At 37.6% G+C, this 21,974-nt stretch overlaps 1 protein-coding gene across 4 annotated transcripts in view; it reads right to left on the bottom strand.

Moving 5' to 3' along the window:
• Positions 1–21,974, bottom strand: part of CLASP2 (cytoplasmic linker associated protein 2) — a 189,952-nt gene that overhangs the window by 61,072 nt on the left and 106,906 nt on the right. For 2 of the 4 annotated variants that reach the window (XM_082848265.1, XM_082848267.1), the window contains exons 19-20: positions 6,282–6,305; positions 1,581–1,682 (exon numbers count right to left, since the gene is read on the bottom strand). In XM_082848265.1, the coding sequence (XP_082704391.1) occupies positions 1,581–1,682; positions 6,282–6,305 (126 nt within the window). The remainder of the gene's footprint in view (positions 1–1,580; positions 1,683–6,281; positions 6,306–21,974) is intronic. The other 2 variants (XM_082848266.1, XM_082848268.1) reach the window with 1 other exon arrangement.

Raw genomic sequence — 21,974 nt, 5'->3', positions numbered from 1 at the left:
CAATCCTGTGAGATTATCCTCTTCATTTTACTGGTTACAGTAGAAGTATATAGAAATACAGCAACTTTAAATAACCTGGAAAAGCCATGGATCAAATCCATGATCTAAATCAATACTTCTCAGACTTGATTGTAACACAAATCACTTGATGATCTTGTTAAAGACTGAATTCAGTAGATCTGTGGTGGCATGAGATTGTACATTTCCCAGGTGATGCTGATGCTGGTCTGGGCACCCCATTTGGAATAGCAAGGCTCTAAACTACTATGCTATACTGCTAAAGATTAAGTTACTTTAACAGTTACCCTAAAAATACACAAGATCTGGGAAGAATGTGGTATGATCTATTCCTAATTTGGTTGGGAGAAGAGCTCTCACCCAGAGGGCATTTGCCATGTTTTCCTATTTGTAAATAACCCTCAATTTGCAAACCAATTTTACTAAGGATTTCTGCTTATTTTTAGGACTCCTGTTGAGTGCTCCCATCATTACTCTGTCTAGATTTTTTGACTTTGGAAAGAGGAGAATCTGCTAGGCCGGACTTGTCTAATCACTGCCCTGACCCCCTCTAAGCCCAGCTCCTTTCCCTGATTCGACGATTCAAGAATCAAGTTAAAAAAACAGACAAATTGGGCATCTATATCCTGGAAGAGTCACCTAAACAACAGTGGAAGATAGCTACATCTATTTCTTTCCAAAATGGCCAAGTATATAGAAGAACCCCAGAATTATCTCCCTAGAAAAAATTCCTGTTCTAAGAGGTATGTGCTAAGGAAAATCTCTTGATAAAGAAGGAATGTGAACTCTTTTAAATTAATTATGCCTTAAGTGTATATACTACTATTCTGGAATATATAGGAATGGATCATTCATTTTACCTAGAATTCAAAATTGTGCTTTTTAATAATTGTGCTTATGAGAAACTCAGCTTCCAATGAAATAGCAAAACCATAAATCTTAAATTTAAAAAGGAATATAACAAAACTGGTCATTTCAATTTGTTTCCTCTTTATGAATCAGTATATAGCTGCCAAAAATGCTAACTTCATTCTAACAGATTTTAGGGAGAGTACAAAGATACCACATATCTGCCCTTGAACAACATTAGCTAGATGCAACCAGATCTGATGCTAACATATGGCAATTATTTTGCCTCTAAAAAGCACAATTTTCCACATTTACAAGTTTCTGAGTAGACTGTGAAAACCTTAATGTTAAAAGATTTGTACTATTTAAAATATCTCCATGCAAAAGTCTGTATAGCAGATGAAGTTTTTCTTACTAAGTGCAGATATCAATGATGCAGCCCTAATAACACACCAAAGACAAGACAACACCCACTCCAAAAATTCCAAAACATGCACAACAACTGACCCAAAACATTGAAAAAAAAAAATACCTTCATTTTTGTCAGGTGATGATGAACCTAAAGTACAGAACAAGAACTCAGTATGTGGCTTGTCTTTTTTGAAATTAGTTTTGTCTTTTTCCACTGGTCAATCTCTTCACACAGTAACATACAAGGAATACGCTTATCCTAACATATTAGAAATATGGGAGAACTAATAGGCAATACGTACGCTGTGACTGAGACACCATTTTTGTTCGACTTCTTCCTCTGGAATCTGTCTTGGCATTTCCCATACCAGCAAGTGGTGCTGAAAGCTTTGCTCTCACCCGGCCTAAGGAATAAAATTATTTACATAATTAAAGACTTTTTTCTATAATATTTAGTAATTAGGAAAAAAATCCCACTATAATTTTCTAATTGGGTGTGCTTTTCAAGTATTGTTAAATTCTGTAATAATGTAACCTTCACTTACAGATTATAAGATTATAGTTCTCTTAAAATTTTAAAAATACATACTGCTTTTTACGTGTTGCACCATAAGCTAACTTTCCTTTACGTGTAAGAATAAAGTCAAACTAAAGATCTCCATTCTCAGTTTGATATTATTAGTCCAGTAAAGTAGAGTTATAATTAAGATAATTACTACAGGCATGCACTTATTCTTAATTGGTAGTTCCAATTTTAAAATTTCCGTTTCCATGAAATTTAATTTATTCTCAAATCCACCCTGTAGTTTAATATACAAGCTAATCTTGGAAACAACAACCCAAACAATCTTTCGGACTGAAAATGTAGTTCTAAAGAGATCTGCAAGAAGATACCATACTAGGTAAAATATCTCATCTTTTTATATCCTGTGCTAAACATGAGATTACTACAGGTGTACATGGACACGTTTACTCCTCTCTTCCTCCAACTAACCAATTTCATTTATAAAATTATTTGAGGAAATACCAATCCTCAAAGAGATGGCACTTTTCTACACACATTTCCTTCTCTACCTCCAAGTTGCGTTCCTTTCTTCTCTTACTACTGCCTCATCCCCCTCCACAAAACCAAGACGCAAGATGTTTCTAGAGCTCTTGAACCAAAGGAGATAATGCTTACCAAAGTGCTTAAGTAAACTGTCATTAGAAAAAACAAAAATATATTACTAGCAGGTACTTTGGTATTCTCAAGCAACAGTCTCAATCACTATCAAATCAGAACCAATACCAAACATGATCATAAAGAAGGACTCAAAATACTTTTTAGTTAAAAGTCACAACTTTTAGGGCAATCACAATATAGAGGCTGGGGACTTCCCTGGTGGTGCAGTGGTTAAGAATCTGCCTGCCAATGCAGGGGACACGGATTCAAGCCCTGGTCCGGGAAGATCCCACATGCTGCAGAGAAACTAAGCCTGTGTGCCACAACTACTGAGCCCACGTGCCACAACTACTGAAGCCTGCGTGTCTAGAGCCCGTGATCCACAACAAGAGAAGCCACCTCAATGAGAAGCCTGCACACCGCAACGAAGAGGAGCCCCCGCTCGCCACAACTAGTTCTGCCCACACGCAGCAACAAAGACCCAAGCAGCCAAAAATAAATAAACAAAATAAATTTTAAAAAACCCCAACAATATAGGGGCTAGCCTGATATGGTAATATTAATTAGGAAAACATACAGTAAAGAGTAAGGAAAAATTAAGAAATGAGTGAGGGAAGATAAGAGAATAATTAGGAACTAGGAATAAAATGAAGCAAAAGGAGAAGTACAGTTGGTAGATCCTAGCATTCTATCAACTTCTTTGAGGCCCCTAAAAAGCCCATAATTCAGGACTTTCACCCTTTTACAGAGTCTGTTTAGAATAGGACACAATGTTCTCCTGACTAAGAAGTAAAATAGAAAAAAATTATTATTTTTGAAATGCAGAATGTATCCAGTACAACAAAGAAATTAGGATAAATTAAGTATTTTGATACTACCATTCTAAATTACAATGCCACAGTGCCAGAAACTAGTACTCTAATTTAAAACTTAAAATATGAAAATATTTCAAATATATCAGAGTAAGTATGAGGCCTCCAAAATGTTAAATCTACTTAACTGTGTATCACAAGAAAATGTCATCCATGTAAAATTTAGAAAAAAAAAATGTGTTTCATATCAGAGGCTTAATAAGACAGCCTTCAGGCAGGATAAATATAAAAACTGAATTTTTCCTTTCTACAAATTCAAAAGCAATAAATAATTTTTTAAAAGGTAAACTGGCTCAGTAAAATAAAGTATTATACCTAGCAAGGTTTTTGTAATCCCAAATTCAAATCATATGCAATTCTCCAGTCACTGATTCAAAATCAAAGATACATTTAAAAGCTGACAAAATAAATGCATTTAAATGCTGAGGATATTTAAAGACGATAAAGCAATGGCACGTGCACTCTCAAAGTATAAATGAATTGGCATAAATTAAAAACCAGAAACACAAAATAAAGGCATTAATGTCACTACAAGAAAAAATGAAACTATGTAACTTTATACTAGGTATTATTAAACATGTTAAGCATTTATGTTTTTCTAGCATGAGGTGATGCAAGATACAAAGCAAAACTCCAAGATGAAGGATTAAAAAAAAATCCACATGTATAACTAACACAACCAAACATGAAATGTAAAAGCTACCACAGCTCGCAAATTATATAGATTTGCAAAGAAATTAGCCTATTTTAGTTTTTAATATTTAATTCCTACCAATGAAAATATTAATGTAGAGGTATTTGTGTTACTAACAAAATGTATAATTCTTACCATCTTCAGATGCTGTTCCTAAATAAGAGAAATAAAACAATAACATTTCAACAAAGTCTGCCAATGCTGATGTTAAAACCTTCCTCGTGCCTCCCACCCAACGAAAACAAAAGGGCAAAAGAAAAAATTTCTAGTTTGATAGCCTTAAATTAGCTTTTAAAAGATTCATTTTGAGATAAAAGAAAATTTGAGGTAACCTAATGACTCATAGCACAAAAAAGGTTAAAACTAGACAATTAAAAATAGCAAAATTCTATAACAAACACGTTTATCTGCTATACTTCATACTTAAAATTTTAAATGGTGAAGAAAATTAGAGAAATTAATTACTCAAGAAAGATGCAACTTTCGTTGCTCTCTCCAAAATGAAGATTTTTATAGATCTTTCCAATGTAAGAATTCTTTCTGTGCATTTTCAAAAGGTAGTCCATAAAAGAACTAGAAAACTAATTGACAAACATGGGAATCAAATCCATGACCTAGGTCTCATTAACCCAGTATTTTCACCAAAGCATTACAAAGACCTATCAATCCATTAGATATTTATTCAAAAATTCTTGTACTCCCTAAGATGTCAATGAAAACTAGCAAAAATGATCAAGTAAATGGAATTCCCTGGCACTCCAGTGGTTAGGACTCCACGCTTTCACTGCTGAGGGCCCGGGTTCAATCCCTGGTCAGGGAACTAAGATCCCACAAGCCGCACGGCACGGCCAAAAAAAAAAAACTCACTACTACTACAGGGCAATAACAGATGTTTCTCCGTCTGTGTGTATATAGATTTTTTTTAAAAAAACAGGATTAAACATCAGTGAGAGTAACACATCACATAACACAGGTGATTCCTCAAATAGGCTGATGTTTCTGACCCAAAAAAGAAAACATTTTGATCTGGAATGTGAGAATAATTTGTTTTTAAAGGATCTAGAATCTCAGTGTTAGAAGTGATATTGAATGGTTTGAAATATAGAAACTATCTCTTAGTTAGGTTTTCTTTCATTTAATAATTTCTTAAATTTATGAAATACATTAAACACACACAGAAGCACAGAGACTAATTATAAGTAACACTCATGTACCCAATCCAAGATTAAATAAATCTTCCATTTCATCAGAATGGAAGACATATCAATTTCAGAGTTTATGTAATAATTGACAGAAAAACATAGTTTTCCATTTTCCCTAGATCTCATACTGTGACTTACAGATTCAGGATCTTCTTACAAGTTCTTATAAAAAAGCTCAAGTTCTTAGATAACATTATGGTATCTGATGAAGTGAAGGGCAAGTGTGGATAATACACAGTCTAGTGTTAGACAAAAATACCATACAGATAAAAATTACCACACTGGATCAAGCAACTAAAGATAAACTAAATACTGAAATTAAAAAGGCATAGCTCAGGGCTTCCCTGGTGGTGCGGTGGTTGAGAGTCCGCCTGCTGATGCAGGGGACACGGGTTCGTGCCCCAGTCCGGGAAGTTCCCGCATGCCACGGAGCGGCTGGGCCCGTGAGCCATGGCCGCTGAGCCTGCGCGTCCGGAGCCTGTGCTCCGCAACGGGAGAGGCCACAACAGTGAGAGGCCCGCGTACCGCAAAAAAAAAAAAAAAAAAAAAAAAAAAAAAAAAAAAAAAAAAGGCATAGCTCAAAGTAAGTTCAATTTTGATTAAATGTTAATTTAAAACTCACTCTCTGAAAGACAGCATCTGTGACTTGCATTTCATTTTCATAAATAACCACATGAATCTGTAAAATATGTCATTTGTCTCTCTCTGTATCAGAGTTATTAAACTACAGAACTGAATCAAGTGACTTATGAGATTCCTTTCCCTTCTTCTGAATCTAATATTTCAGAGAAAGACTTAAGAAATCAAGAATATTCTAAGAGCTCAGGTATAAAAAATTAAGAAAATTGATTTAACTTATAACAAACAGTAACCTAGTACTTGAGTAAACTGAGAAACCCAAAATGGATATGTCTAACCCAAAATTCAATCAGAGAATTACGTAGCCATTTTCACATTAAGAGTGCTGCCAAATAAGCAGCCTATTTTCAGAAGTTAAGAGAATGAACAAAGGTATCATGTAGAATCCAAGAGCCATAAAATTTTTTAGGTGTATTAGAAAAGGAAGTTCTTACCATCCATCTTGTCAGAAGTATCCTCTGATGAAAGAGCAAGCAAAGAACAGAACAAAACTTAGTATATTAGAAAAGGATTTTATAACCCCTGGAAAACATTATTTTTAAGAACACAGAATTCATAGCACACACGTATATATGAAGCTTGTTTTCAACTAAAACATACTAGGAGATTAAACAAGACGAGGTTTCTTTGTGAGATAAAAATACCCCCCCCCAAAAAAAATATATATATAGAATTGAATTGACAATAAGTCTGATTTTCACTAGCTAAATAAGTTAGAGAAGCCCATGTCCCAACCTTGGACCCCTGCACCATCAGACAAACCATTTGCTTGCGTCTGCTGAGTTTCTCGTAATCTAAGAGTCACCTTGCCCTGCTTTCTCTTTTCCTCTATAGGCTAGAGCACACCCCCAAATTCTACTCTAAATTTAGCTGTCTCATCATTATCCTCTGTCTACTGCGTTGCTGCTTCCTCACCCCATCCTTTCTTAGTACTTTCAGTCCCTTTAAGACCTGAAATATGGATAAATCTAACAACTAAATTTCTCTACCCCGCTACGTTGAGGTGCCCCAATAGAGAAAATTACAAAACCAAGAAGTCATGCATACTGGCACTATTAGAAACTGGGGTAATTATCAGGCTTGGCTTTTAGTGACTGTGCAGAAAAGTGTTAATAAACCAGGTCTGATACTCTTAAGAAGAGTCTAGTTACAGGGCTAGCCCTTAGCTGGCCTTTGGGAATTTAGTTTTGGATCCTGATTTTATCAATGATGAGATTGTTTTGTGTGTTTGAGTGTTGGGAACGGGGTATTGAACTCCTGCTATACCAACTTGCCTGAATTGTTTTTGCAGACAATGTGATTTATGGGGAATACCTGTTATCTTTTTCGGAGTACGGAATTCTGGTAATTGTGGCTGGTTGTGCAGCAGAGTGCTTGCAGTCCTTTTACCCTCACTCTGGACTCTGAGTCTTAAGGAAGCTTCTCTGGACAGAAACACTATGCACATGTTCTACACTCATTGCTGGAGGAAGGAGCATGTTCTGTGCAGCCTGTCATTTTCGCCTCTGGGAAGGATAACTCTGAAAGCCTGTGCCTGGACTCCTCCAGACTACCGGATGAGTCTTTTTCCCTTGCTGATCCTGCTGTGTGTCCTTTTGCTATAATAAACCTCAGCCATGAGTACAGCTAACAGTCCAATGAGTTCTCTGGTGAGTTTCTCAATGTGTGGGTGGTTGCAGGAAGCCCGGAAGAGAGCCTCTCCTCTTGTGCCTCCTGAACTGCTATTCCAAACCTCAAGCCACCTCTCAGACACCCTGCTTTCTATTAGCTCAGTGTCCTGACTCTGATTCCTCAAACATGAAGACATAGCTACCTCCCCATTACATGGCTCTTAATGCTCACCCGCCCAAAATATATCTGAATCTACCTCCTTCATTTCTTTCCCTTCTACCTCAGTGAAACTGATGACCCTTCCACATCCAAGGCTAACTCCCCAGCTCTTCTCTATACATCCTATTCCTCATGTCTCTCATAAGAACTTTGGCCGTAAACAATTTCCTTTTATTCTTCCATTTTTTACTTTTCCTTCTCTACTGACTCTACCATCTTAGTATGCAAACATATTCAACTCCCTCAATTTTAAAAAACAAGAAGTTCATTAACCTTTAACAACGGATAATTCCTACAATCTTCTTTCATCTCCTCTCAACCGCTAAGCCTAGGAATAATTTATACAGATTCTCCTTCCAACTTCTTCCTCAATCAACTGAAATCTGATTTCTGTCCACATGACTTCAACTGAAAACATTTATTTTCTTTTTCATTTAAGCAATCCCACAGACCTAGTTGTTGAGAACAAATATTCATAAATATGCATAGATATATCAAGGTTTCCTTAACAGAAATTCCTGTCTCCCATCATACCAAGCTTACTCTTCAGGATAAAGTTTTCAAGGGTAAACCTCAAAACACTCATCATATCCCCGTTGCCAAAGGATTCAGCACTTCAGTGGACGAAAAATCCTGTGGCAACTGCTTTAAGTAATGTATTGAGTTTAATATTGAAAGATTACAGTACCTTAATTACAGAAGATTACAGTAAGAACAATCCTCTAATGACTTCCAAATCTAATCTCAAGCACAGATCTCTCTCCTGAGTTCTCTACCACTGTATGTAATTCTTTCATATACTACTATGCCTCCGAACACTTCCAGTTTGATGTCTCAGGGATTTCAAACTCAAAATGCATAAAACTCAACGAGCTTTTAGCTGCTCATCCTTTAGCAACCTACCAATACACTGAGAGACTCTTTCAATATAGAAGCCTATATCTCTGGATCCATAAATGTTCAGCCATGATAAACAAGGCTCAAAGAGAAGAAAACAAAGAATACACAAGTCACATCTGTATAAGAAAGTTGAGGAAGGGGGGGGAAGGGGGTTTAGAAAGAAAAAGGAAGGAAGGAAGGAAGGGGGAGGGGCGGAGGGAGGGAAGAAAAAGAAAAAAAGACATAGAAATAGAAAGAATGAGAAAATCTATTCTCTAAGCCCTGGAGAGAGGCACAGACAAGTATCTCATTGTGCCTGAGTGTGAACCTGGGCCAGATGAAGAAAAGAGGATAGAGGGACACCTTTCCCTTCTGTAAAGAAGCAAACATGCCATTCAAACCTTAAAGAACCAAAAGAAACAAATTAAGCAATCTCATGGCACTATTATGACTTTCTTATGAAAAAAAAAAATTGCTGCTGGGAATTTCCTGGCAGTCCAGTGGTTAGGACTCTGCGCTTTCAGCCGAGGGCTTGGGTTCAATCCTTGGTTGGGGAACTAAGATCCCACAAGCTGCGTGGCGTGTTCAAAAATTAAAAAAAAAGAATTGCTGCAAATGGCTTTCGAGTTCATATTAAAACATTTCAAATTCAGTATTTTCTTCTGGTACTAAAAAATAATGGATACTAAATATAATGTTTTATTTTTAAGACTCAGGATGAATGTTGTATTTCTGTTTTCCATTTTCCCCACTTAAAAAAATTAATGTGTAAGTCATGTACCATAAAATTTACTCTTTCATAGTATACAATTCAGTGTTTTTAATATATCCACAAGACTTAACAACCCTCATAAATATCTAATTCCAGAACATTTTCATCATCCCAAAAAGAAATCTTATACCCATTGATGTCATTCCCTATTTTCCCAACTCCCAACCCCTGGCAACAACTAATTTACTTTCTGTTTCTGTGGGTTCACGTATTCTAGGCATTTCATGTAAATGGAATCATACAGTATGTGGCTGTTTGTGTCTAACTTTATAATGCTTTCGAGTTCCACCCCTCTTAGAGCATGCGTTAGTATTTCACTTTTATGTAATGTGCTCCTTTTTATGGCTAAGTAATATTCTGCTTCATTGTATGCACATACCTCCCTAACCATTCACCAGCTGATGGACATCTGGGTTGTTTTCACTTTTGGGCTGTTATGAATAATGTTGCTATGAACATTCATTTGTGTACATGTTTTAATAAGAACATATGTTTCACATGTCTTGGGTATACAGCTAGGAGTGGAACCACTGGGTCACATGCTAACTCTGTTTCACTTTTTGAGAAACTGCCAAACTGTTCACATAGTGGCTCCACTTACATTCCAGGAGCAGTGTATGAGGGTTTCAATTTCTCCATATCCTCACCAGCATTTGTTATTGTCCATTCTTTGGATAACAGCCTAGCAGGTGTGAAGAGGTATCTCATTGTGCTTTTGATTTGCACTTCCCTAATATCTAAGGACGTTGAGCATCTTTTCATGTGCTTTTATTGGCAATTTGTATATTATCTTTAAAGAAATATGTATTCAGATCCTTTGCTTATTTATAAATAGAATTGCCTTTTTGTTACTGAGTTATGAGTTCTTTATATACTTGAGATGTTAAGTCCCTAATCAGATATGTGATTTGCAAATGTTTTCTCTCATTTTGTGTGTTGTCTTTTCACTTTCTTGACGGTGCCCTCTGAAGCACTATGTTTTTAATTTTGATGAAGTCCAATTTATCTAGCTTTTCTTTGGTTGCTTGTGTTTGGTGTAGTATCTAAGGAAACATTGCATCGTTCAAGGTTATGAAGATTTACACCTGTGTTTTCTTCTAAGCATTTTATAGTTTTAGCTCTTACATTTGGGTTTTTTTTTTTTTTTTTTTTGCGGTACGCAGGCCTCTCACTGCTGTGGCCTCTCCCATTGTGGAGCACAGGCTCCAGACGCACAGGCTCAGCAGCCATGGCTCACGGGCCCAGCCGCTCCATGGCATGTGGGATCTTCCCAGACCGGGGCACGAACCCATGTCCCCTGCATCGGCAGGCGGACTCTCAACCAATGTGCCACCAGGAAAGCCCTACATTTGTGTTTTTAATCCATTTTGAGTTAATTTTTTGGATATGATATGAGGTAGGGGTCCAAATTCATTCCTTGGCCCCTGGCTATTGAGTTGTTCCAGCAACATTTGCTGAAAAGAATTCTTGCCTACTGCATGGTCTTGGCACCCTTGTTGGAAATCAACTGACCACAGATATACGGGATTATTTCTGGACTCTCAATTCTATTACATTGGTGTGTATGTCTATCTTTATGCCAGTACCACACAGACTTGATTACTGTAGCTTTGAAGTAAATTTTGCAATTGGGAAGTGTGAGTACCCCAAGTTCGGTCTTCTTTTTCAAGATCGTTTCATCTATTCCGGAAACTTTGCTTTGTCATTTGGATTTTAGGAACAGTTTGTCAATTTCTATAAAAAGGCAGCTGGACTTTTGATAGGGATTGCATTGAATCTGTATGTCAATTTCCCATCTTAATATTAAGTCTTTAAATAACCTGTGTGTCTTTCCAGTTATTTAGAGCTTTAAATTCTTCTAACAATGTGTTGTAGTTTTTAGTGCACAAGTGTGAAATAAAACATACATATGAGCCCAATTCCTGGCACAGAGCTCCTAAAACCCTTGTAATTTCTCAAGTGGTAAGAGCACTTGGTGTACCTTTTTCTCTAATATTTGCTCCTTGACCCTGGTACCTGACAGAGCTCCTAAATCCCTTGGAATTTCCTGGGTGATAGGAGTGTCTTTTGTTCTAATAAGGCATTTCCTGGTGGTCTCCTCGATAGCCTCAGGATGGGGGATGGTCACCAGAAAGATGAAACCATGATTAAAAGCTTGGAATTTTCAGCCCCATCCTCCATCCTCTTGGGAAGAGTTGTGAGGTTGGAGACTAAGTTAATGATCAATTATGACTATGTGATGAAGCCTCCATAAAAATGGCAAAAGCACAAGACTCAGAGAGTTTCTGGGTTGGTGAACACACCCATATGCTGGGAGGGTGGCACACTGCAACTCCACAGGGAAAGAAGCTCTTGGGCTTGAGACCTTTCCAGACCTCACCCCCTGTATCTCTTTATCTGGCTTCTCATTCATACCCTTTAATATCCTTTGTAATAAACCAGTAATCTAGTAAGCAGACTGTTTTCGCAAGATCTGTGAGCCACTCTAGCAAATTAATTTAACTCAAGGAGGGGGCAAGGGAACCTGTGACTTAGAGCCAGTTGGTCAGAAGCACCGGTAACAACATGGACTTGCAATTGATGTCTGAGGTGGGGGTGAGTGGGGGCGGGGGTCGTGACAGGCTAAGCCCTTAACCTGTAAGGTCTGTGTTAACTATGGTTAGGGCCACAACTGAATTGAATTTTAGGACATCTAGGTGTTGTCTAAGAATTGCTGGATGTGAAAATCCCACACATCTGGTGTCAGCAATATTATGAGTGTAAGAGTAAAGGAGAAACCTAAGAGTAAAGGAGAAACATAAGAGTGGTTCATCCTAGAGAAGTCTTACACTTCTTTTGTTCTATCGATTCCTATGTACAATGTATTATTCTTTTTGAGGCTATTGTAATTGGAATTGCTTTTTAACTTTATTTTCAGATTGTTCATTGCTAGCATTTTTTGTAAAGGTTTATTATTTTTTTTCTGACTCCATCAACTATCTTTATTTTATTTTTTTTATACAGTCAGTTCTTATTAGTTATCCTATACATATTGGTGTATATATGTCAATCCCAATCTCCCAACTCATCCCATCACCACCACGACCACCGTCCCCTGCTTTCCCCCTTGGTGTCCATATGTTTGTTCTCTACATCTGTGTCTCTATTTCTACCTTGCAAACCAGTTCATTTGTACCATTTTTCTACATTCCACATATATGAGTTCGTATACGATATTTGTTTTTCTCTTTCTGACTTACTTCACTCTGTATGAAAGTTTCTAGGTCCAACCACGTCTCTACAAATGACCCAATTTCGTTCCTTTTTATGGCCGAGTAATATTCCATCGTATATATGGACCACATCTTTTTTATCCATTTCTCTGTCGATGGGCATTTAGGTTGCTTCCATGATCTGGCTATTGTAAACAGTGCTGCAGCGAACACTGGGGCGCATGTGTCTTTTTGAATTATGGTTTTCTCAGGGTATATGCCCAGTAGTGGGATTGCTGGGTCATATGGTAATTCTATTTTTAGTTTTTTAAGGAACCTCCATACTGTTCTCCATAGTGGCTGTATCAAGTTACATTCCCACCAACAGTGCAACAGGGTTCCCTTTTCTCCACACCCTCTCCAGCATTTGCTGTTTGTAGATTTTCTGATGATGCCCATTCTAACCACTGTGAGGTGATACCTCATTGTAGTTTTGATTTGCATTTTATCTAATGATTAGTGATGTTGAGCAGCTTTTCATGTGCCTCTTGGCCATTTGCATGTCTTGTATGGAGAAATGTCTATTAGGTCTTCTACCCATTTTCTGATTGGGATGTTTGTTTTTGTAATATTGAGCTGCATGAGCTGTTTATATATTTTGGAGATTAATTCTTTGTCCATTGATTTATTTGCAAATATTTTCTCCCATTTTGAGGGTTGTCTTTTCGTCTTATTTATACTTTCCTTTGCTGTGCAAAAGCTTTTAAATTTCATTAGGTCCCATTTGTCTTGTTTTTTTTTTTTTTTTTTTTTTTTTGCAGTACATGGGCCTCTCACTGTTGTGGCCTCTCCCATTGCAGAGCACAGGCTCCGGACGTGCAGGCTCAGCAGCCATGGCTCAAAGACCCAGCCGCTCCGCGGCATGTGGGATCTTCCCGGACCGGGGCACGAACCCGTGTCCCCTGCATCGGCAGGCGGACTCTCAACCACTGTGCCATCAGGGAAGCCCTATTTTTGTTTTTTATTTCCATTTCTCTAGGAGGTGGGTCAAAAAGGACCCTGCTGTGATTTATGTCATAGAGTGTTCTGCGCATGTTTTCTTCTAAGAGTTTTATACTTCTGGTATTACATTTAGGTCTTTAATCCATTTTGAGTTTATTTTTGTGTATGGTGTTAGGGAGTGTTCTAATTTCATTCTTTTATATGCAGCTATCCAGTTTTCCCAGCACCACTTACTGAAAAGACTGTCTTTTCTCCACTGTATATCCTTGCCTCCTTTGTCATAGATTAGTTGACCATAGATGCATGGGTTTATCTCTGGGCTTTCTATCCTGCTCCATTGATCTATATTTGTTTTTGTGCCAGTACCATATTGTCTTGACAACTGTAGCTTTGTAGTATAGTCTGAAGTCAGGGAGTCTGATACCTCTAGCTCCATTTTTTTCCCTCAAGATTGTTTTGCCTATTTGGGGCCTTTTGTGTCTCCATACAAATTTTAAGATTTTTTGTTCTAGTTCTGTAAAATATGCCATTGGTAATTTGATAGGGATTGCACTGAATCTACACACTGCTTTGGGTAGTACAGTCATTTTCACAATATTGATTCTTCCAACCCAAGAACATGGTATATCTCTCCATGTGTTTGCGTCATTTTTGATATCTTTCATCAGTGTCTTATAGTTTTCTAGGTACAGGTCTTTTACCTCCTTAGGTAAGTTTATTCCTAGGTATTTTATTCTTTTTGTTGCAGTGGTGAATGTGATTGTTTCCTTAATTTCTCTTTTGATTTTCATTGTTAGAGTATAGGAATGCAAGAGATTTCTGTGCGTTAATTTTGTATCCGGCAACTTTACGAAATTCATTGATTACCTCTAGTAGTTTTCTGGTGGCACCTTCAGGATTCTCTATGTATAGTATCATGTCATGTCATCTGCAAACAGTGACAGTTTTACTTCTCTTTTTCCAATTTGTATTCCTTTTATTACTTTTTATTCTCTGATTGCCGTGGCTAGGACTTCCAAAACTATGCTGAATAAGAGTGGTGAGACTGGACATCCTTGTCTTGCTCCTGATCTTAGAGGAAATGCTTTCAGTTTTTCACCATTGAAAATGATGTTTGTTGTGGGTTTGTCGTATACGGCCTTTATTATGTTGAGGTAGGTTCCCTCTATGCCCTCTTTCTGGAGAGCTTTTATCATAAATGGGTGTTAAACTTTGTCAAAAGCTTTTTCTGCATCTATTGAGATGATCATATAGTTTCTATTCTTCAATTTGTTAATATGGTGTATCACATTGATTGAGTTGCATACATTGAAGAATTCTTGCATCCCTGGGATAAATCCCACTTGATCATGGTGTATGATCCTTTTAATGTGTTGCTGGATTCTGTTTGTGAGAATTTTGTTGCGGACTTTTGAATCTGTATTCATCAGTGATATTGGCCTGTAGTTTTCTTTTTTTGTGACATCTTTCTCTGGTTTTGGTATCAGGGTGATGGTGGCCTCGTAGAATGAGTTTGGGAGTGTTCCTTCCTCTGCAATTTTTGGGAAGAGTTTGAGAAGGATGGGTGTTACCTCTCCTCTAAATATTTCACAGAATTCACCTGTGAAGCCTGGACTTTTGTTTGTTGGAAGATTTTATTACAATTTTATTTCAATTTCATTACTTGTGATTGGTCTGTTCATATTTTCTGTTTCTTGTTCAGTCTTGGAAGGTTATGCCTTTCTAAGAATTTGTCTATTTCTTCCAGGTTGTGCATTTGATTGGCATAGAGTTGCATTTGATTGGCATAGAGTTGCTTGTAGCAGTCTCTCATGATGCTTTGTATTCCTCCAGTGTCCGCTGTATCGTCTCCTTTTTCATTTCTAATATTATTGATTTGAGTCCTCTCCCTCTTCTTCTTGATGAGTCTGGCTAAAGGTTTATCAGTGCTGTTTATCTTCTCAAAGAACCAGCTTTTAGTTTTATTGATCTTTGTTATTGTTTTCTTTGTTTCTATTTCATTTATTTCTGCTCTGATCTTAATTTCTTTCCTTCTAATAACTTTGTATTTTGTTTGTTCTTCTTTCTCTAGTTCCTTTAGGTGGTAAGGTTAGATTGTTTATTTGAGATTTTTCTTGTTTCTTGAGGTAGGACTGTATTGCTATAAACATCCAATAAGTTTTGGATCGTCATGTTTTCATTGTCACTTGTCTCTAGGTATTTTTTGATTTCCTCTTTGATTTCTTCAGGGATCTCTTGGCTATTTAGTATTGTTTAGCCTCCATGTTTTTGTGTTTTTTATGTTTTTTTAACTGTAATTTATTTCTTCTCTCATAGCATTGTGGTTGGAAGAGATGCTTGATATGATCTCAATTTTCTTAAATTTACCGAGGCTTGATTTGTGACCCAAGATGTGATCTATCCTGGAGAATGTCCTGTGTGCACTTGAGAAGAAAGTGTAATCTGCTGTTTTCAGATGGAATGTCCTATAAATATCTATTAAATCTATCTGGTCTATTGTGTCATTTAAAGCTTGTGTTTCCTTATTAATTTTCTGTTTGGATGATCTGTCCATTGGTGTAAGTGAGGTGTTAAAAGTCCCCCACTATTATTGTGTTACTGTCGATTTCCTCTTTTATAGCTGTTATCTTTTGCCTTATATATTGAGATGTGCCTATGTTGGGTGCGTATATAATTGTTATATCTTCTTGGATTGATCCCTTGATCATTATGTAGTGTCCTTCCTTGTCTCTTGTAACAGTCTTTATTTTAAAGTCTATTTTATCTGATATGAGTATTACTACTCCAGCATTCTTTTGTTTACCATTTGCATGGAATATCTTTCTTCATCCCCTCACTTTCAGTCTGTATGTGTCCCGAGGTCTGAAGTGGGTCTCTTTTAGACAGCATATATATGGTTCTTGTTTTTGTATCCATGTCTTTTGGTTGGAGCATTTAATCCATTCACATTTAAGGTAATTATCAATATGTATGTTCCTATTACCATTTTCTTAATTGTTTTGGGTTTGTTTTTGTAGGTCCTTTTCTTCTCTTGTGTTTCTCACTTTGAGAAGCTCCTTTAGCATTTGCTGTAGAGCTGGTATGGTGGTGCTGAATCCTCTTAGCTTTTGCTTGTCTGTAAAGCTTTTGATTTCTCCATCAAATCTGAATGAGATCCTTGTCAGGTAGAGTAATCTTGGTTGTAGGTTCTTCCCTTTCATCACTTTAAATATATCGTGTCACTCCCTTCTGGCTTGTAGAGTTTCTGCTGAGGAATCAGCTGTTAACCTTATGGGAGTTCCCTTGTATGTTAATTGTTGTTTTTCCCTGGTTGCCTTTAATAATTTTTCTTTGTTTTTAATTTTTGTCAATTTGATTACTATGTTTCTTGGCGTGTTTCCCCTTGAGTTTCTCCTGCCTGAGACTCTCTGCACTTCCTAGACTTGGGTGGTTATTTCCTTTCCCATGTTAGGGAAGTTTTCGACTATAATCTCTTCAAACATTTTCTCAGGTCCCTTTTTTCTCTCTTCTCCTTCTGTGACCCCTAAAATGTGAATGTTGGTGCATTAAATGTTGTCCCAGTCTCTTAGGCTGTCTTCATTTTTTTTTATTCTTTTTTCTTATTCTGGTCCGTGGCAGTAAATTCCACCATTCTGCCTTACAGGTCACTTATCCATTCTTCTGCCTCAGTTATTCTGCTATTGATTCCTTCTAGTGTATTTTTCATTTCAGTTATTGTATTGTTTATCTGTTTGTTTGTTCTTTAATTCTTCTAAGTGTTTGTTTTTTAATTCTTCTAGGTCTTTGTTAAACATTTCTTGCATCTTCTTGATCTTTGCCTCCATTCTTTTTCCTTTCCGAGGTCCTGGATCATCTTCACTATCATTATTCTGAATTCTTTTTCTGGAAGGTTGCCTATCTCCACTTCATTTAATTGTTTTTCTGGGGTTTTATCTTGTTCCTTCATCTGGTTCATAGTCCTCTGCCTTTTCATTTTGTTTATCTTTCTGTGAATGTGGTTTTCATTCCACAGGCTGCAGGATTGTAGTTCTTCTTGCTTCTGCTGTTGGCCCACTGGTGGATAAGGCTATCTAAGAGGCTTGTGCAAGCTTCCTGATGGGAGGGACTGGTGGTGGGTAGAGCTGGGTGTTGCTCTGGTGGGCAGAGCTCAGTAAAACTTTAATCTGCTTGTCTGCTGATGGGTGGGGCTGAGTTCCCTCCCTGTTGGTTGTTTGGCCTGAGGTGACCCAGCACTGGAGGTTAAAGGCTCTTTGGTGGGGCCAATGGCGGACTTCAGGAGGGTTCATGCCGAAGAGTACTTCCCAGAACTTCTGCTTCCAGTGTCCTTGTCCCTGCAGTGAGCCACAGCCATCCCCCGCCTCTGCAGGAGACCCCACAACACTAGCAGGTAGGTCTGGTTAAGTCTCCTATGTGGTCACTGCTCCCTCCCCCGGATCCTGATGCACACACTACTTTGTGTGTGCCCTCCAAGAGTGGAGTCTCTGTTTCCCCCAGTCCTGTCGAAGTCCTGCAATCAAATCCCACTAGCTTTCAAAGTCTGTTTCTCTGGGAATTCCTCCTCCCTTTGCCGGACCCCCAGGTTGGGAAGGCTGACTTGGGGTTGAGAACCTTCACTCCAGTGGGTGGACTTCTGTGGTATAATTGTTCTCCAGTTCGTGAGTCAACCACCAAGTGGTTACGAGATTTGATTTTATTGTGATTGCGCCCCTCCTACCATCTCATTGCAGCTTCTCCTTTGTCTTTGGATGTGGGGTATCATTTTTGGTGAGTTCCAGTGTCTTCCTGTTGATGACTGTTCAGCAGTTATTTGTGATTCCGGTGCTCTCACAAGAGGGAGTGAGCACACGTCCTTCTACTCCACCATCTTCTGTTTATTTATTTTATTTATTTTTGGCTGCGTCGGGTCTTAGTTGTGGCATATGGGATCTTCACTGAGGCATGTGGGATCTTTCATTGTGGTGTGCGGGCATCTCTCTAGTTGTGCCACATGGGATCTTCATTGAAGCATCTGGGATCTTTCATTGTGGTGTGCCAGCTTCTCTCTAGTTGTGGCGTGCAGGTTTTCTCTTCTCTAGTTGTGGTGCGCAGGCTCCAGGGTGAGTGGGCTCTGTAGTTGTGGCATGCGGGCTTAGTTGCCCCACGGCATGTGGGATCTTAGTTCCCTGACGAGGGATTGAACCGGTGTCCCCGGTGTTGTAAGGCGGATTCTATACCACTGGACTACTAGGGCAGTCCCTCATTGCTAGCATTTAGAAATACAACTGATTTTTGTATATTGATCTTATCTTTGGTAACTCTGCTGAACTATTAATAAGTTCTAATCGTTTTTTTGTGAATTTCCTAGGATTTTCTATATATAAGACCATGTTTTCTACAAATAGCTTCAGTTCTTTTCCAATATGGATACCTTTTATTTCTTTTTCTGGCCTAACTGACCTGGCTAGAACTTCCATGATAATGCTGTTAGGAAGGGCAAGAGTGGAAATCCTTATCTTGTTCCTGATTTTGGGGGAAGCATCCAGTCCTTCATCATGACGTATATACTACCTGTATATACGTGGATTTTTCACAGATGTTCTTTATCAGGTTCAGAAAGTTCCCTTCTCTACTAGTTTGTTGAGTATTTTTATCATGAAAGGGTGTTGAAATTTGTCAAATGCCTGTTCTGCATCTACTAAGATGATCATGTGATTTTTGTCCTTTATTTTACTATATGGTATATTATATTGATTAGTTTTCATATATTGAAATAATAATGCATTTCCAGGAAGGTAATGTTTCTACCACAGAAAAGTTTTATGAAAATTTAAAAGCACTAATCAACCCATTGTTGACATCTTTGTAAACATCTCTGTCCAGTCCTATATATAAGAATGTTCATGAGTATTATTCATAATAATAAAAAAACAGGAAACAACCAAGATGCCCACTAACAGTAGAACAGAAAACTAAATTGTGATATATTCATACCATAGAATATTGTACATAGAAATATAAATAAATGAACTTTAGCTACATGCAACAACATAGATGAATCTTAACAAAAAAACAAACAAACAAACCCATTTTTGTCCAGTTCTTCATCTATGTATAATTTTATACAAAATAATGAAAGTATCACACATTGCTTGGTAGGCGTATCATTTGATCTTTGCTAAAAATATGACTTGTTGGGGCTTCCCTGGTGGCACAGTGGTTAAGAATCCACCTGTCAATGCAGGAGACATGGGTTTGACCCCTGGTCCAGGAAGATCCTACATGCCATGGAGCAACTAAGCCCGTGCACCACAACTACTGAGCCTGAGCTCTAGAACCCTCAAGCCACAACTACTGAGCCCAGGCGCCACAACTACTGAAGCCCGAATGCTCTAGGGCCAGTGTGCCACAGCTACTGAGCCCGCGTGCAGCAGCAAAGACCCAATGCAGCCAAAAATAAATAAAATTTTTTTTAAAATTAAAAAAATATGACTTGTTAATGGCTGCATAGTATCTGTAAGGATATACCATAACTTAATCACTCCCTCTTTGTTACACATCAAGGTTGAAGCTAATACGTCTATTTTTAGAAACATAATGAATATTCCTTTTATTTCTTGGCATAATTATCTATAAACATTGAATTACTGGCTCAAAACTCTCAACATTTTAAAAAGCTTCATGGGTATTATTAAAATGCCACTCAGATAAAGTATTCCATGATTACTTCACATCAGCACTTTTAAACACATTCTTTATGAATAGTAGGCACGAACCTTAACTTTCTTGCTGCATTTACCGGTCTTTCAGTTTGCATTTGTTTGATTACAGTGGAGGTCCAACATCTGTTTGGGGGTTTTGGGGGCAATTTTGAAATATGCTTTTCTTGATATATGTAAAATTTTTTTCTATAAAAATAAGCTCATCTGTTTCTCATAGACTTATAAAACTTGTTGACATTTCAGCTTTTTTTGTAGTATTGGCAAAATTTTTTTCCCTTTTAATTTTCAGTCACTTGATTTTATATTTTCACACTTAAGATTTCGATCCTAAGGGATTTTCCCTCATGGTTTTCTGGCTCTTTATGCTTAAAATTTCTTCTCCAATCTGAGATTAGATGAATACTCAACTACTATGTTTTTGTCAAGATGCTTTATATTTTTGTTCAACTTCTTAGTTATCTGGAATAAATTTTTATATGGTATGAAACATGGTTCTAACTTAATTTTGTACCAAACTGAAAGCCATATGTCTAAACACCATTTACTGTAAATTTATGCTTTCCTCATTGAATGTAGTTATGCCACCTTTATCATGTACCACATTCACACCTAGAATCTCTACACTTCCTATTGTGTTCCAATGATCTGCCTGCCTAGTGTTCCCTGAGTACTACCCAAGAGAAAGAAAAATGAAGCACAAAACAGAGATAAATAATATGGATAACCAATCTCAAACTTTTAAGGTTGATGGATATAAAAAACAAACCCTGAATAGCTTTGGGAATATATGTTTAAGTTTTTTTTTTTAAACATCTTTATTGGAGTATAATTGCTTTACAATGGTGTGTTACTTTCTACTGTATAACAAAGTGAATCAGCTATACGCACACGTATATCCCCATATCCCCTCACTCCTGCGTCTCCCTCTCACCCTCCTTGTCCCACCCCTCTAGGTGGTAGCAAAGCACCGAGCTGATCTCCCTGTGCTACACGGCTGCTTCCCACTAGCTATCTGTTTTACATTTGGTAGTGTATATATGTCAATGTTATTCTCTTACTTCGTCCCAGCTTACCCTTCCCTCTCCCTGTGTCCTCAAGTCCATTCTCTACGTCTGTGTCTTTATTCCGGTCCTGCCCCTACGTTCATCAGGACCATTTTTTTTTTAAGATTCCATACATATATATGTGTTAGCGTACGGTATTTGCTTTTCTCTTCCTGACTTACTTCACTGTGTATGACACACTCTAGGTCCATCCACCTCACTACAAATAACTCAATTTTGTTTCTTTTTATGGCTGAGTAATATTCCATTGTATATATGTGCCACATCTTCTTTAACCATTCATCTGTTGATGGACACTTAGGTTGCTTCCATGTCCTGGCTATTGTAAACAGTGCTGCAATGACACTGTGGTACATGACTCTTTTTGAATTATGGTTTTCTCAGGGTATATGCCCAACAGTGGGATTGCTGGGTCGTATGATAGTTCTATTTTTAGATTTTTAAGGAACCTCCATACTGTTCTCCATAGTGGCTGTATCAATATACATTCCCACCAACAGTGCAAGAGGGTTCCCTTTTCTCCACACCCTCTCCAGCATTTATTGTTTGTAGATTTTTTGATGATGGCCATTCTGACCGGTGTGAGGTATTACCTCATTGTAGTTTTGATTTGCATTTTATCTAATGATTAGTGATGTTGAGCACCTTTTCATGTGTTTGTTGGCAATCTGTATATCTTCTTTGGAGAAAT

The sequence above is a fragment of the Leucopleurus acutus genome (genome assembly GCF_964270905.1).
Source record: "Leucopleurus acutus genome assembly, chromosome: 10".
NCBI classification, from domain to species: domain Eukaryota; kingdom Metazoa; phylum Chordata; class Mammalia; order Artiodactyla; family Delphinidae; genus Leucopleurus; species Leucopleurus acutus.
The sequence above is the reverse complement of the archived record's forward strand: the minus strand, read 5'-3'. Positions and strand labels throughout refer to the sequence as shown.